This window comes from Engystomops pustulosus, chromosome 2 (assembly GCF_040894005.1).
Source record: "Engystomops pustulosus chromosome 2, aEngPut4.maternal, whole genome shotgun sequence".
NCBI lineage: Eukaryota > Metazoa > Chordata > Amphibia > Anura > Leptodactylidae > Engystomops > Engystomops pustulosus.
In genome coordinates, this window is record NC_092412.1 from 201,444,006 (window position 1) to 201,456,472 (window position 12,467).

Consider the following 12,467-nt stretch of genomic DNA (forward strand, 5'->3'; position numbering starts at 1 on the left):
GATGGTAGCCGGGATAGGGACGTAGCCTGGGATTTGGTACTGCGTCACCGTTTGGTAACATGTCCTGGTGACGAAGGCCCGAGTCAATCCTCGGTGCAGCCGATGTCCAGCGGAGGGTCTTCGGACGGGCTGCGCAGAGACCACCACCATAGTCTCTAGGACCTCGTAAAACTCCGGACGCTCCACAGGAGGGAAAGGCGGAGGACCCCACATGGCGTTGTCCTCGCTGTCCAAAGTCCACTCCAGTTCTGGCGCTTCTCTGAGGCAGGGCAGGAAGTCCGCCTCGAGCCAGTGGGAGGAGTCCAAGTCCTTCCCGCCAAGAGCTGTGGCGGGCTCTAATTTTTCCTGCGCCACAGGAGGCGGGGTTCGCGCCCTTCGCGCGTGGGTGGAGCTTGATGCGTCATCTGGGTTTCCCGCCAGTGAAGGTTTTGGCGGGCTTGAATTATTTGCTGCGCCACAGTTCCTGAGGTAAAAATCTTCAGGCGCGGCAGCGCCGGATGTAGCAGAGCTGGTACAGTTCTTGCCAGGATTAACCTCTGGAGTGCGGGAGCGGCGCTCGACCGCACGTGGCAGCAGTATAACACAGTTCATTCCAGAAACGCACAAGTCCTTAGGCCTAAACCCGGATGGCAGCAGGGTTAGGCAGCACAGTCTTTTTCCAGTAAAGGAAAGTCTTTAATGCCGTAATAAGGCACAGAAGTAAATATCCTGTGATTCGTGACGCCACTTGCAACATCCCCCACCGGGGCCTAGCCCTTGAGGTGAGGCCTGGAGTCAGCCGGGGCCCGCAGTACCGGAGTGGCTGGCGGTTGCGGCCTAAGCACGCTATTGTCACGGTGCTTGGTACGGGGGAACCGGAGGGCTGTCCTACAGCCTGGCAGGTCTCCAGCAGGGTGGTGTTGGCAAGAAAAGATGAGGGAGAGGCTGCTATAGCGGATCTCCCTGGGGCAACCCCTTAATGTCCCGAGTGTGAGTCTCTGGGTGATGGACAGGGTGCCGGTGATGAAGGCAGCCGTATTAGCAGGGACCAGACGGAGACAGAAGTTGAAGAAAACAACTTACGGTTCTTTATTTGAACCGCAGGAACCGCAGCAAACGTGCCTTTAACAGGTGGAGTACTGGAGAGGTATTTGGAGGGAGCCACAGGATGTAGATCACCAGCCTGGATGTAGGAGCAGGCTGGGGGGCAGCTGTGTCCTTAGAGGATGCTTCGGCTCGGTCCTGGATCTCTTCAGGTATCACCCTTGAAGGTAGGGTGATACCCCTTTCCTCACTACACTAACTCTAGTCTTATTGCTCCACTTCAGGCAGGGGCTAGGCTCTTCCTGCACTGGTCTGGTGTGCTAGAGACTCTGAGCTGCTGCTCAGCTAACTGCTCTCTGCTTGTGTCCTACAGACCCAGAGGGCCTGACTAGGACCGGTCTCTCTCCTGAGAGAGATTTCTCTCTAAGAACCCAGAACATTCCTGGCCAGGGGGTTTTATTACCTCCCTTTGGTCAGGTGGTGGCTGCTCCTCCAATTACCTCTCAGTGCACAAAGACAGGATGTAACACAGACATTGGTTGACATAATTACATCACAAATTAACATCTGCCTTGCCAGGCAGGATTAACCACTGCAATTTCCCCTTGATCCTATAAGGACCATGTAGTGTAATGTGGTGTTACCTACAGGTGAGACGTATTCGCAAACCCTACCTCGCCATTGCATCGGCGAGGGTGTTGCACTATCATACACTGTTGCGCTATACACTAGAAATGCCTGACTGCTCTCAAAGTGGTCAGCGCCTCGGACCACCCCCTCATTAATACACCGGAGCTTTGAGAGCGGTCCTGGCATTTCTAGTGTACAGTGCGGTAGTGTCTGATAGCGTTATTGGAGGTTTCCCTAATGCTAGCAGTGTAAGACTGCTGCGTCTGTTGTAGCACTAGAGGTAAGCAGCTCCTAGTACCGTTTTTACAGGTGACAGGTCCTCTTTAGGCCTCATACACATGAATAACAGGAAGTCAATAGGAAGTGACAGATTTCTCTGTTATGTCCCAGGAGTTGTCTTCAGTTTGCATGCAGGTAAAAAAAACAACATGTAAGTTGTCTATGCTGGCTGCTCATCTCTTAGCTCCCACCTTTGTGCTCCTGTACAACTGCTCCCTCCTGCTCCTTCACAGAGCTCACAGCCTGGTGAGCTGACATCAGTGGGAAAGGGAGGAGCTGTACATGAGCACAAAGGTGGGGGCTGAGCAGCACAGACAAGTCACGTGTTGTTTTTTTAAATGCATCCAAACCAAAGCCCACCCCTTGAACTAAACAAAGGATTCTGTCAGGGTGCAAGGTAATTTATAACACAATTATATTGTATTGCAAATGCTTAAAAGGCAGAAAGGCATATTTGCAATGCAGCTGTAATGGGCTCCTGCAACCTGTCTTTAGTGAAAATTAGGTCCCTGATTCCTCTCACCAGGTTTTACCCCACTAAACTACAGGCACCATAAAGTAGGGTATGACATATCCTTTCTAGAATTCCCTAGAAATATCACCTATTTACCTATTAAAAATTCTCCCCCAAAATTAGGCAAATATGACTCATCTCATCTCATTTTCAAATGAGATGAGTCAAGTTTAGTGGTTGCAGGGGTAGTTTCACTTCAGAAGCCCCTATATTTTGTTCTGTAGTAGCTAGAAACATGCTGCTAACAGCAAACCAAGTAACCTTTCTGGCTCACATGTATCATTTTAAAAGATGATTTTAGAAGGAGGCCATGGATAACAAATATAAGAAGGTTACCACAGTCACAACCCCACTGTCTGATTTATCATTGATTGAGTTTGATGTTAGATTTTCTTTAAAGGTTACATCTAAAGGAGATCTACCACCTGAATGAAGGATTGTAAACCATGTACACTGGCATAATGCTACTATCCCGCTCTGGCAGAATCTGCTCTTCTTTTAGCTTTTTATGCCCTGGTTTATACAAAAAAAGGCTTCTAAAAACAAACGAGCATGAGATGCTCCGGGCTCCATAGGAGTTAATGGCTGACTATAGGGACATGTGACTGGCTGGCTAAAGGGGCGGGGGTTTGGCAGACTATAGGGACAGGGCTGGCAGCCTATAGGGGAAGGGGGCTGGCAGACTATTTACAGCGGCTGGCTATTCACAGAGCAGGGGGCTGGCTATATATTGGGGCAGAGGGCTGGCTATATACATGGGCATGGGGCTGGCTATATACAGGAGCAGGGGGATGGCTATATACTGAGGGCAGGGGCTAGATGGCTTTATACTAGGGGGATTGACTAGCCATATACTGACTGTGACCAATTCATTTCCCAACCTAGGCTTATAATCGAGTTAATAGTTTTCCCCAGTTTTTTGTGGTAAAATTAGGGCTTATATTAGGGTCGGCTTATACTTTTACTGTCTGGTTTTCCTATGTAACTGGGGCATCTATTAGAGCCACAGTTACAGGGGAAAATGACACCAGATGTTTGACCCAGCAGATCTGATTAAGCCCTACAGACCTGGTGATCATGTGACTGCTGTATCTAGCTACCACAGCAGTTGTGTGAGCTCTGCGCCATACTGCATCGAGCTGCTTCTAGTTAACTAGGCATTGACCACAGGCAGTCCCTGACTCAAGGACACCCGACTTACAGACGGGCCTCTCTGCCAACTGTGACCTCTAGTGAAGTTCTCTGGATGCTCTACTTTAGTCCAAAGCTGCAATGAACAGCTGTAAGGTGTCTGAAATGACATTACAATTACAGCACAAACTCTTAAAATTGATTTTTCACAACAACAAAAAAAGAATTTGTCTAGAGTGCCAATTATAAAATATACCTGTCCTGACTTATATACAAATTCAACTTAAGAACAACGCTAAATAATCTTGTACTTAACCCCGGGACTGTCAGTACTATGAAACAAAATCGTACTGAACAACCAAAGACTTTTGCTCTGTGCCTATTTTCAACCAGGAATGTTCCTAAAACAACTCTTTTGAGGCAAATTAGTAGATCCCAGTTAAAAAAGGCAGTACAGTAAATATGAGCGAGGAACTATTTCCAGTACATAACTGTATGATAATCTGGAATCTCACAAGACATGAAGCAGATGGCTGAGCAGAGAAAACCAATTAGGCAATTTTTCAAACACAAAAAAATTAAAGGGGGTGTACTGTATATTATATTGGTGACCTATCCTAAGAAAAGGCAATCAATATCTGATCCGTGAGGGGCTGAGATTGATAAAAGCCCCTCAACATACAATACTGGACAACCACAAAACCTTGCTCCGTAGATCTTCATTCGTAGTTATTAATATTTATAAATGTGGCTCAATGTTCTTTGATTATCAAATATTTGATATTTGCTATCAACCAGGCCCCACTGATGTCAGCCCATAGGTCATAGTTATACTCCCGATGCACTGTATAACAATGTAAAGCTACACATTGGCCATTATGTTAAAAAAGTTACCATGCAGTATTCCTTTTTTGCAGTGACCCGATCTATACATCTATCTATTATTCCAGCGCACTAATGCAGGAAATTCTAACAGGTAAGTTCATGTGGTCTTCTTATTAACATTAGTCTAAAGTGTAGACTTTGTCATATACTATATTTTAAAACTGTGCAGTTTCTGTGATGTAACAGTACAGTAAGATCATAGAGCTGACCTAGTGACTTGATTCACCCAGGGATTGTGTAAATGAGCGTTTAAGAATATTTCCTTGGCATTCAGAGACACCAGAATGTACAAACATTTGGGCAATGTATGAATCGCTGCAATAGACAACTGGAGTTTAAACTCTTGTCTTGTTAAAGGGGACCTTATGGTCGTTGGTTTAGTGTCCCAAACCAAGAATTTGGATTGGGCATGTGAATTAAATAAACACCGTTCCCTCGGTGCCTAAGCGTGATGTGCCATATCAGACTCAAATCTAGGTTAGTAATAAAGTTTTTTTTTTTAATTTTAGCCCTAGCCTACCTACAGGCTAAATACCGGTCGATTCACGCTCCGCCACGGGATCTGCAGATGTGAGTTTGATGTGCCTCATCAGAATCAAATCTAAGTTTTTTTTTTTTTTTATTTTAGCCCACCTACAGGTTGATTCAGGACCCTAAACCCCGGGTCCATATGGAGCTGTAGTTGATTTAGGGTCCCAAATCGATCTGTCAGGTCCTCTTTAAAGCTCTGTATGAGGTCCTTTAAGAAGACTCCTGTCCAATATTCTTTTCCAATAACGGAAGCAGTAATGTACAAACAGACCCTAATGAAAGCCAATGAAAGTCCATTGAAATCAATTGGTCTAAACGCAGGTGGAGGTATAAAATGTAATGAGCCAAAACAAAACCAACAATTGCTTGTAGCCACTGGGAGTAGAGAAAACATTCCAAAAGTGCCAAAATCATGAAGCGACAATTATTAAAGGAAACAAATAGTTGGAGTAAGTGGAAGTGGTGCAAGGTCCTTTTTTATAGAAATGAAATGCAATATCCCACCACAACAGGGACCATTCAACAGAATACAAATCACATGCCACCTCGTATATCAAAAGTGAAAGAAAATTCTTGTTGCATGCAGTAACCAATAAAGGCCCTTGTTACATTTTGTTTCTCTAAACAACTTACAAAGTGAAAGCTAAAATCTCATTGGTTGCTATAGACAACAACTCTTCTCCTGAGGCGCAGCATGGATGGTTCCAATCAGTTGAACTTCTTCAGTCTCAATATGTCATAGTCGATTGGGGTTATTTTTGGTGTAGTTTAGAAAAAAAAGATGAGCTCTGATTGGTATCCGCAAACACCTCAGATCACTACCACTAAGTCGCTGACATATTTCAATTTGTATTAAAATTTGAAAGCCTTAATCTTAAAACCCTGATAAAAGATGAATGGTCATACATCAGTCTGAATAGTTACATAATGTACATAATGAATAACAACATAACAATTAGTAATATGCTCCTCTCATCTGTACAACAAACGGATATATAGTTTACATAAAAGTTACACAGCGGCACTGCCCCGTAACCACAATCTCCACACAACCCATGAATCTTATTCATTTTCATGGCTACTTTTACATCGGCTCTTTACACGGTTTAGAAATTCTTGGAATCTAAAAGTCATTGTGCAAACATACTGTGAGTAAATGATGATGTTCTCTAACAATAAGGTCATGCTGTGAGATGATGATAATTCTGAGATTATAGCCAGGTCCCACCAGAGAATCAGAGGATCCTATGATGGGCCGTACAGTAGGCTGTAACAAAAGTATTTCCCCTGTGTAGCCTTATAAACAATTCCACTAGAAGATGGTTGCTGTGATGCATTTTTGATTCTATCAAATAAATGACCAGATTTTGCACTCTTTTAACCTGTAAAAAGTGTATTTTTTATGATGGAAGTCAATGACAGCCAGGTGGAAATACAGTGGCATCCGTCCATCATACATACATTTACATGTATATGTACCAAAGAATGTAACCAACAAGAATGTAATAGAAAAAGTGTCCACCCACCAAAAATACAAATGACTTATAATAGAAGTAAGTACGAGCCAAAATTTTGAGGCATGCCACAGATGTATCTGACAACAGTCAATATGTTATAACACATTTGTTAGTATGAACAGGGCTCAATACACATTAGTCTACTGTATATCTGCCCTCCCCCTTCCCACATGATGCTCAGAGCCAAAAAGTAAGAACATTAACAGGCCTAGCCCAGTATAAGAGGGCACATGGATTCTGGGACTGGTTTACCTGTCTCTTGGGTCTATCCATGAGGTCTGTCTGGTGTTGTGATCGATATAAAATACCCTGCCATCATAGTCCCTTGCCTCCTCCCAGCCAGCTGGTAAAGGCAGCTCTGAACTCTCTCTCATGCCAGGCAGTGGGCACTGAGCTGGGCATGGCTGTGGCTGATGGTGATGCTGCTGCTGTGACTGCTGTTGCCTTCTCCTCCTGCCACCACTCAGCCAGGGCATTGCAGGGGCAGGCAGTCACACAGCAGTGCTCTTCCTCTGTGGCTAATCTCCCTTTCCCCCTGCTGTCCCAGGACCTCTGTCTTCTCCTCTGCTTCTGGACTCACAGAGGTCTCATCTGAAGATATGCAGAGAGCCAAAGTCTCTTTTGTCCCATCTTAAGTCTGCTCATCCTAGTCAAGCAAAGTACAATTATATAAATACACAAAAGCAGCTTTTTTTGTCTTCCTCCTTGTTCCTGGGATCTCCTGAATGCCAGGCTCAACACATATCTTGCTGGGATCCTCAGCTTTGTCTTTGGTTTATCTAGGATTGTGCCAGGTCACTTCTTCCAGACATCTGAGAGGTAGAATAATTCATTTCTAGTCCGGCCAAGTGGCCACATTGAGCTCAGAGCTCAGGTTCTTGTTCATCCATGTCTGCTCTCACAGTCGTCTCATTCCTCACAGCCCAGAGCAGCCACCTCCCCTTGTCTCTGGTTCCCTCCCTCAGCTTCCTGAGCTGTGTTTCCAGTCTCAAAGCTCCAATTTTAGCTAAAGTAATGCATGCTCTATGGAGCACTCCATGGACTGGCTTGTGCTGCTGCCAGTCATGTTTCTAATAAACTGCGGCTCAAAGACAGCAACAAAATCAACTAAAAGTGATACAACTTCACAAATGTTAGAAAGGTTTATTCCTGAAAGAAAATCCAAAGCTTTTCTTAATTGTTTTATATAAAGTCCCTCTAAAAATGTGAACGCAGCACTAAGATAAAAAAAGAAAATAGTTTCATGTCACCAAAGCTCAAAAGAGCCATACTAGACGTGTGTCCGGTTATACACAACACTGGCGGATTGTCATCTTCTATTAAATACACGTATACTTATGTTTTTCTCTTTGGGAAAAAGTAATTTTGCTTCTCCAAGTTCTGCCTGCTATAAAATTTTCCATTTTTATTTATTGTTACGCATTCACCCTAAATAACATGTTTGGCCTCTTTCAGTGCTTCTATTCCAAAACTAGAAGAAAATTCAGTCTATTTTTTTTACTTTTAATCACTGCTGCAAGGACTGGGATATCTTTTGAAACAGAGATCTTCTGTCTTTGAATTGTAATAACGGAAATTTGCATGATAAATTAACATACCGTGCATTGATAATGCCAGTAACACCTGCGGCACACAACCGTGGACCATAATTACAGTTTTGCGCTCTTAAATCATTCATCACAGTAATACATCATACACATGCAATACACATACAATACAAGTCCCATCTTCCGAAATGTGGTCCGGGCCCTAAAGGTGTGTCTGTTTCACATGTGCAAAATACCCATCCGTGTTGTATCAGTATTGCATCCACATCACTTATTCTGATGTCCAGATGGCGTGCATTTCATTCCCGTCCGTAAAAACAAATGTTTGGAAAAAAATTAGATGGCAAATAACCTGGACCAGAATCAACTTGAAAAAAAAAGGAACCACAATGTTTTTTTTATTAATGACCTATGCATAGGATTAGTCACTAAGGCTGGATCCCTGCAGTGATTTACATACACCACCATCAATGTACTGTAGATGATATTTATACAAATCCCATCCAATTGCTGCGAAAAACTCATAGTGAAAACTGACTTTCAATGATTTCTGTGGATTCAGGGTGCAGAATTCAACCTCTGCAAATAATGTGTTATGCGAAAACTGGGATTAAAACTACAGCAGAAACTCAAAGACTATCCACAGTGATTACAGACCATATGTCCCTACCTGAACACTTATAAGAGGATGGTCTGTGAGGCATGGACCATGTGAGCACTGTATTTCCTGGACCTATCACTGCCCAAGGGAAAGGAATCCAAGCATCACAGTTATATACTGTATCCAACTGGGATGCTTAGTGGCAAGTAAAATCCATTCTTGTGGCCCACTGCAGTATATCTATAATAGGCTGAGCGTCCAGCAAGTGCAAGGGCCAATCACGGGATTCCCTTTCTCATCAGTGGACAAGTCCAACGTTGGTTTTATATGATGCAAAGGTCCTCTGAATTCCTACAACAGTTTCTCAACTAAAACTAGCCCTAATAATATATCCTATCATGAGTCATTAAAGGGGTTTGCCCATGAAGGAAAGTTAGGCCCTATCTACTGTGTAGGACCTAACTTGCTGATCGGTGGGGGTCTCAGTGCTGAGACCTCCGTCAGCTCTATAGAGATTAATGGAGCAGAACGGTCATGCGCGACCGTCTGCTCCATTAATCTGACAGAAAAATGTTTTGCGATCTGCGGGGGTCTCAGCACTGAGACCCCCACTAATAAGCAAGTTAGGCCCTATCCCGTGGACAGGGCCTAACTTTCCTTTGTGGAAAAACCCCAGAGTCCATAAAAGCTGCCCTGATGATGTTCATCATTGTTACTCGTAGGTTATGACGTTTTTATAAAACATTTTGGAGCACATCTCTATACAAGTTCACCAAAAACATTTGGCAAGTAACTCCCACAATGGATTCCTATGCTCAGTATTGCTACAACATAAAATAATTAAATTCCACATTCTGGAAATGTGCTAAATATTTTATGCCCTACAAAATATATTTCACACAGATCAGTCAAATGAAAACATACTTCTACAGACGATCATACCCAACGTGTCTGTTTAGTATATTCCAATCTTCACTATAAAATGACAACACTAACAGCTTTTCTTAGAACTGTGTATTGTGTCCTTCTTCTGAATATGTGGACAGTGTTTTATTTAGAAGCACATCCCATTGACTATGGAGATGCGGAATGGCAAAATTGCATTTCCAGGAGCAGTAACAGAGGAATTGTTAAAAAGTCCTCACCAGGTACTAACTTTGGCTGGGAGATGCACAGAAAATGAGCAGAAGCTGAACAGTTTTTTTCAAGAACTAGCAAGTAATCTGTGTGTAAGAGTGGAAGATTAAAAAAAAATATATATTTTATATATAAATAAACATTTTATACTAAATAAATATATTTGTTACAATGTTCACTTTATTATGGATTACTTGGTATTTTATTAAAGTATCTTGGGACACGATTTCCGCAGCATTTCTATTAAAGATGTCCTATCAGGGAGATTTGGGAAACTAAACCACACACAGGTCCTTATGCACAGGTATTTTGGGGCCCAAATCGCCCTTTAGCAATTACCTTTGTGCCAGCAATTAAAATAGAAATTTTTTATACTTACCTCGTTCTGGAGCGCCCCATGCAGGCCGGTCGCATAGTGAAGCTGGTGTACTCCTCCACAGCTGTACTGTGCATGCACCAGTTACGAGAAGCACGAGAAATGTGTTCAATGTGACTCATCTCTAGGTAAGTATAAAGGTTTTTTTTATAGCCCCACGGAGGGACTTGCCAAAGGCCGATTTGGGGCATTAGGCCAGGATCTGTGGGAAGTTTAGTGTCCCAAATCGCCCTGACAGGCCCTCTTTGAGTGAATGGGAAGTTACCGAACTTGGCCACGACACAGAGAATGAATCAATTTGGTGCCAGAGGCAGCCGGGAACACATGTCCTGATCTGATATTGATGACCTATCCTAAGCTGATGGGGGGGGTGGGGGGCACATGTATTATGCTATTTGCACCCATTTTTTGGCATGGGCCTCTATTTTTTTGTTGATGTGCCTGTGACCTATATAATAAGTGGTGGCCACAAATTTCTTCTTTTTCACAACTTTTAATGAATTTGTCTCTAAATTAAGTTGCAGCTTTTTCTGCCCCACATTTCTAGGTTACCAAAACCTTTTTCAGGCTCAATTTGTATCAAACACGTAAACCCACAAAAAGCACCAAGTTCTATAACACCTTCATTAATGTGTAGAGTCATTTCAGACACTTTCAGGGGCATACATCAAGGGTCTATGTTTTTGGCGCACGCACTGTGCAGTAATTTACACTGGGATGTTGGATTGTGGGGCAAATGGTTGAGGAGTTAGCGCACAACCAAAAAGGTTCTGAACTGTCTGCATATGCATGAAAGTGAAATAGAACTTGGTACACCAGCTTTCAGCTCGTCTAATTGTGTGCCAAAAATTGTGCCAAAAAAGTGTTAGGAATCTAGAGGTGCAGGATAGGTGTCCCAGGAATACCAAGCTGCACCCAAATTGAGCAATATTGTTTCCCTGCACCAAATTATTGAGCCCTGGTGACACAATCTAAAATCACAGACTAAAAATTAGCAAAATTTGTGCGCCAAAAACACAGACACTCCGGCACAGTTAATAAATGTGCCCCAATGTGAACATTTTAGAAACATGCAGCACCAATCATTGCACAGTCACAAATAATAAAGGATATCACCTATCATTTCTAAAATGTCAGTTCTCCAGGAAGAATAGCAATTAGAAGTAAGAAATAAAGTAAACTAAAGGAAATTCCTTCCTCCACCCCTTCAATTCCTGCAGCAGGATTGTTAGAGAACTGTAAGAAAGCTGTGCTTGTACATCCTGTTGCAGGGTCGAAGGAGGAGGAGGAAGGGGGTGTTCTTGAACGCTTGCTAAGAATCTGCCCTTTCACATCATGAAGCAGGGAACAGAAAACTAAGTTCACTCTGGATACTACAGTGACTTAGAGTCAGTGGAAGCAAAAAATAGAAACTTGTAGTGAAAACTGTTTTAGTTTGACAATTGTGTAGTTGGACTACAGACCCTTCTGCACATATAGAGTGCATGTGTGTGTAGGGAAGGACACAGCATGTTTACCTAATGAGCGAGCAGTGGCACATTATTCAGTAAATAAGAATATACGCAAAAAAGCTCCAATGTTCTGGCACAGGTTCAGAGGGGAAAAAGTGTTCATTTGGAGAATAAAACTGCCTGATCTCACAAAGTGAGAGGGGGAATTGCTCCTCTACCCTGTGACACCAGAGCAAGGAGAAGCTCTGGTAATGCAGCCCATTGCTCTTCTGACTCATTAGCATAAATATGAAGATGAGCTGCTGGAAGGGGAAATAGTATGAAGAGGAGCAAGGGGAAGGGGGCACAATATGAAAGGGGCTGCTGGGGGCACAGTAGAAAGGGTTGCTGCTGAGGGGGCACAGTATAAAGGGTTGCTGCTGAGGGGGCACAGTATAAAGGGTTGATGCTGGGTGGGGCACTGTATGAAGGTGAGCTGCTGGTAGGGGGCACAGTATGAAAGTGAGCTGCTGAGTGGGGCACACTATGAAGGTGAGCTGCTGAGGGCCAGAGTATGATGGGGAGTTGCCTGGGGGGCACCATATGAAAGTGAGCTGCCAGTAGGGGGCATGGTATGAAGGGGAGCTGCTGAGTGGAGCACTGTATGAAGTGGAGCTGCTGGGTGGCAGGATATGAAGGGCAGTTGCCTGGGTGGGGCAACTGCCGAGTGGGCAGTACGAAGGAGAGCAGCTGGATGGGAAACTGTATGAAGGCGAGCTGCTTGGGGGGGGGGCGGGCGGTGATTGTGGGGTGGCACGGTCGGTGGCTTAGTGGTTAGCATTCACCCTGGGGTTCAAGTCCCAGGG

At 43.8% G+C, this 12,467-nt stretch overlaps 1 protein-coding gene and 1 long non-coding RNA gene across 2 annotated transcripts in view; one reads left to right on the forward strand and one right to left on the reverse strand.

Annotated features, from left to right (window-relative positions):
• The window catches only part of WWC3 (WWC family member 3), a 140,534-nt gene extending 133,079 nt beyond the window's left edge, over window positions 1-7,455 (reverse strand). The window contains exon 1 of the mRNA XM_072137840.1: window positions 6,763-7,455. Coding sequence (XP_071993941.1) covers window positions 6,763-6,986 — 224 coding nt within the window. The 5' untranslated portion in view covers window positions 6,987-7,455. The remainder of the gene's footprint in view (window positions 1-6,762) is intronic.
• The window catches only part of LOC140119140 (uncharacterized), a 202,566-nt gene that overhangs the window by 106,473 nt on the left and 83,626 nt on the right, over window positions 1-12,467 (forward strand). The window contains exon 3 of the long non-coding RNA XR_011853332.1: window positions 4,495-4,553. This is a non-coding gene — a long non-coding RNA (uncharacterized lncRNA). The remainder of the gene's footprint in view (window positions 1-4,494; window positions 4,554-12,467) is intronic.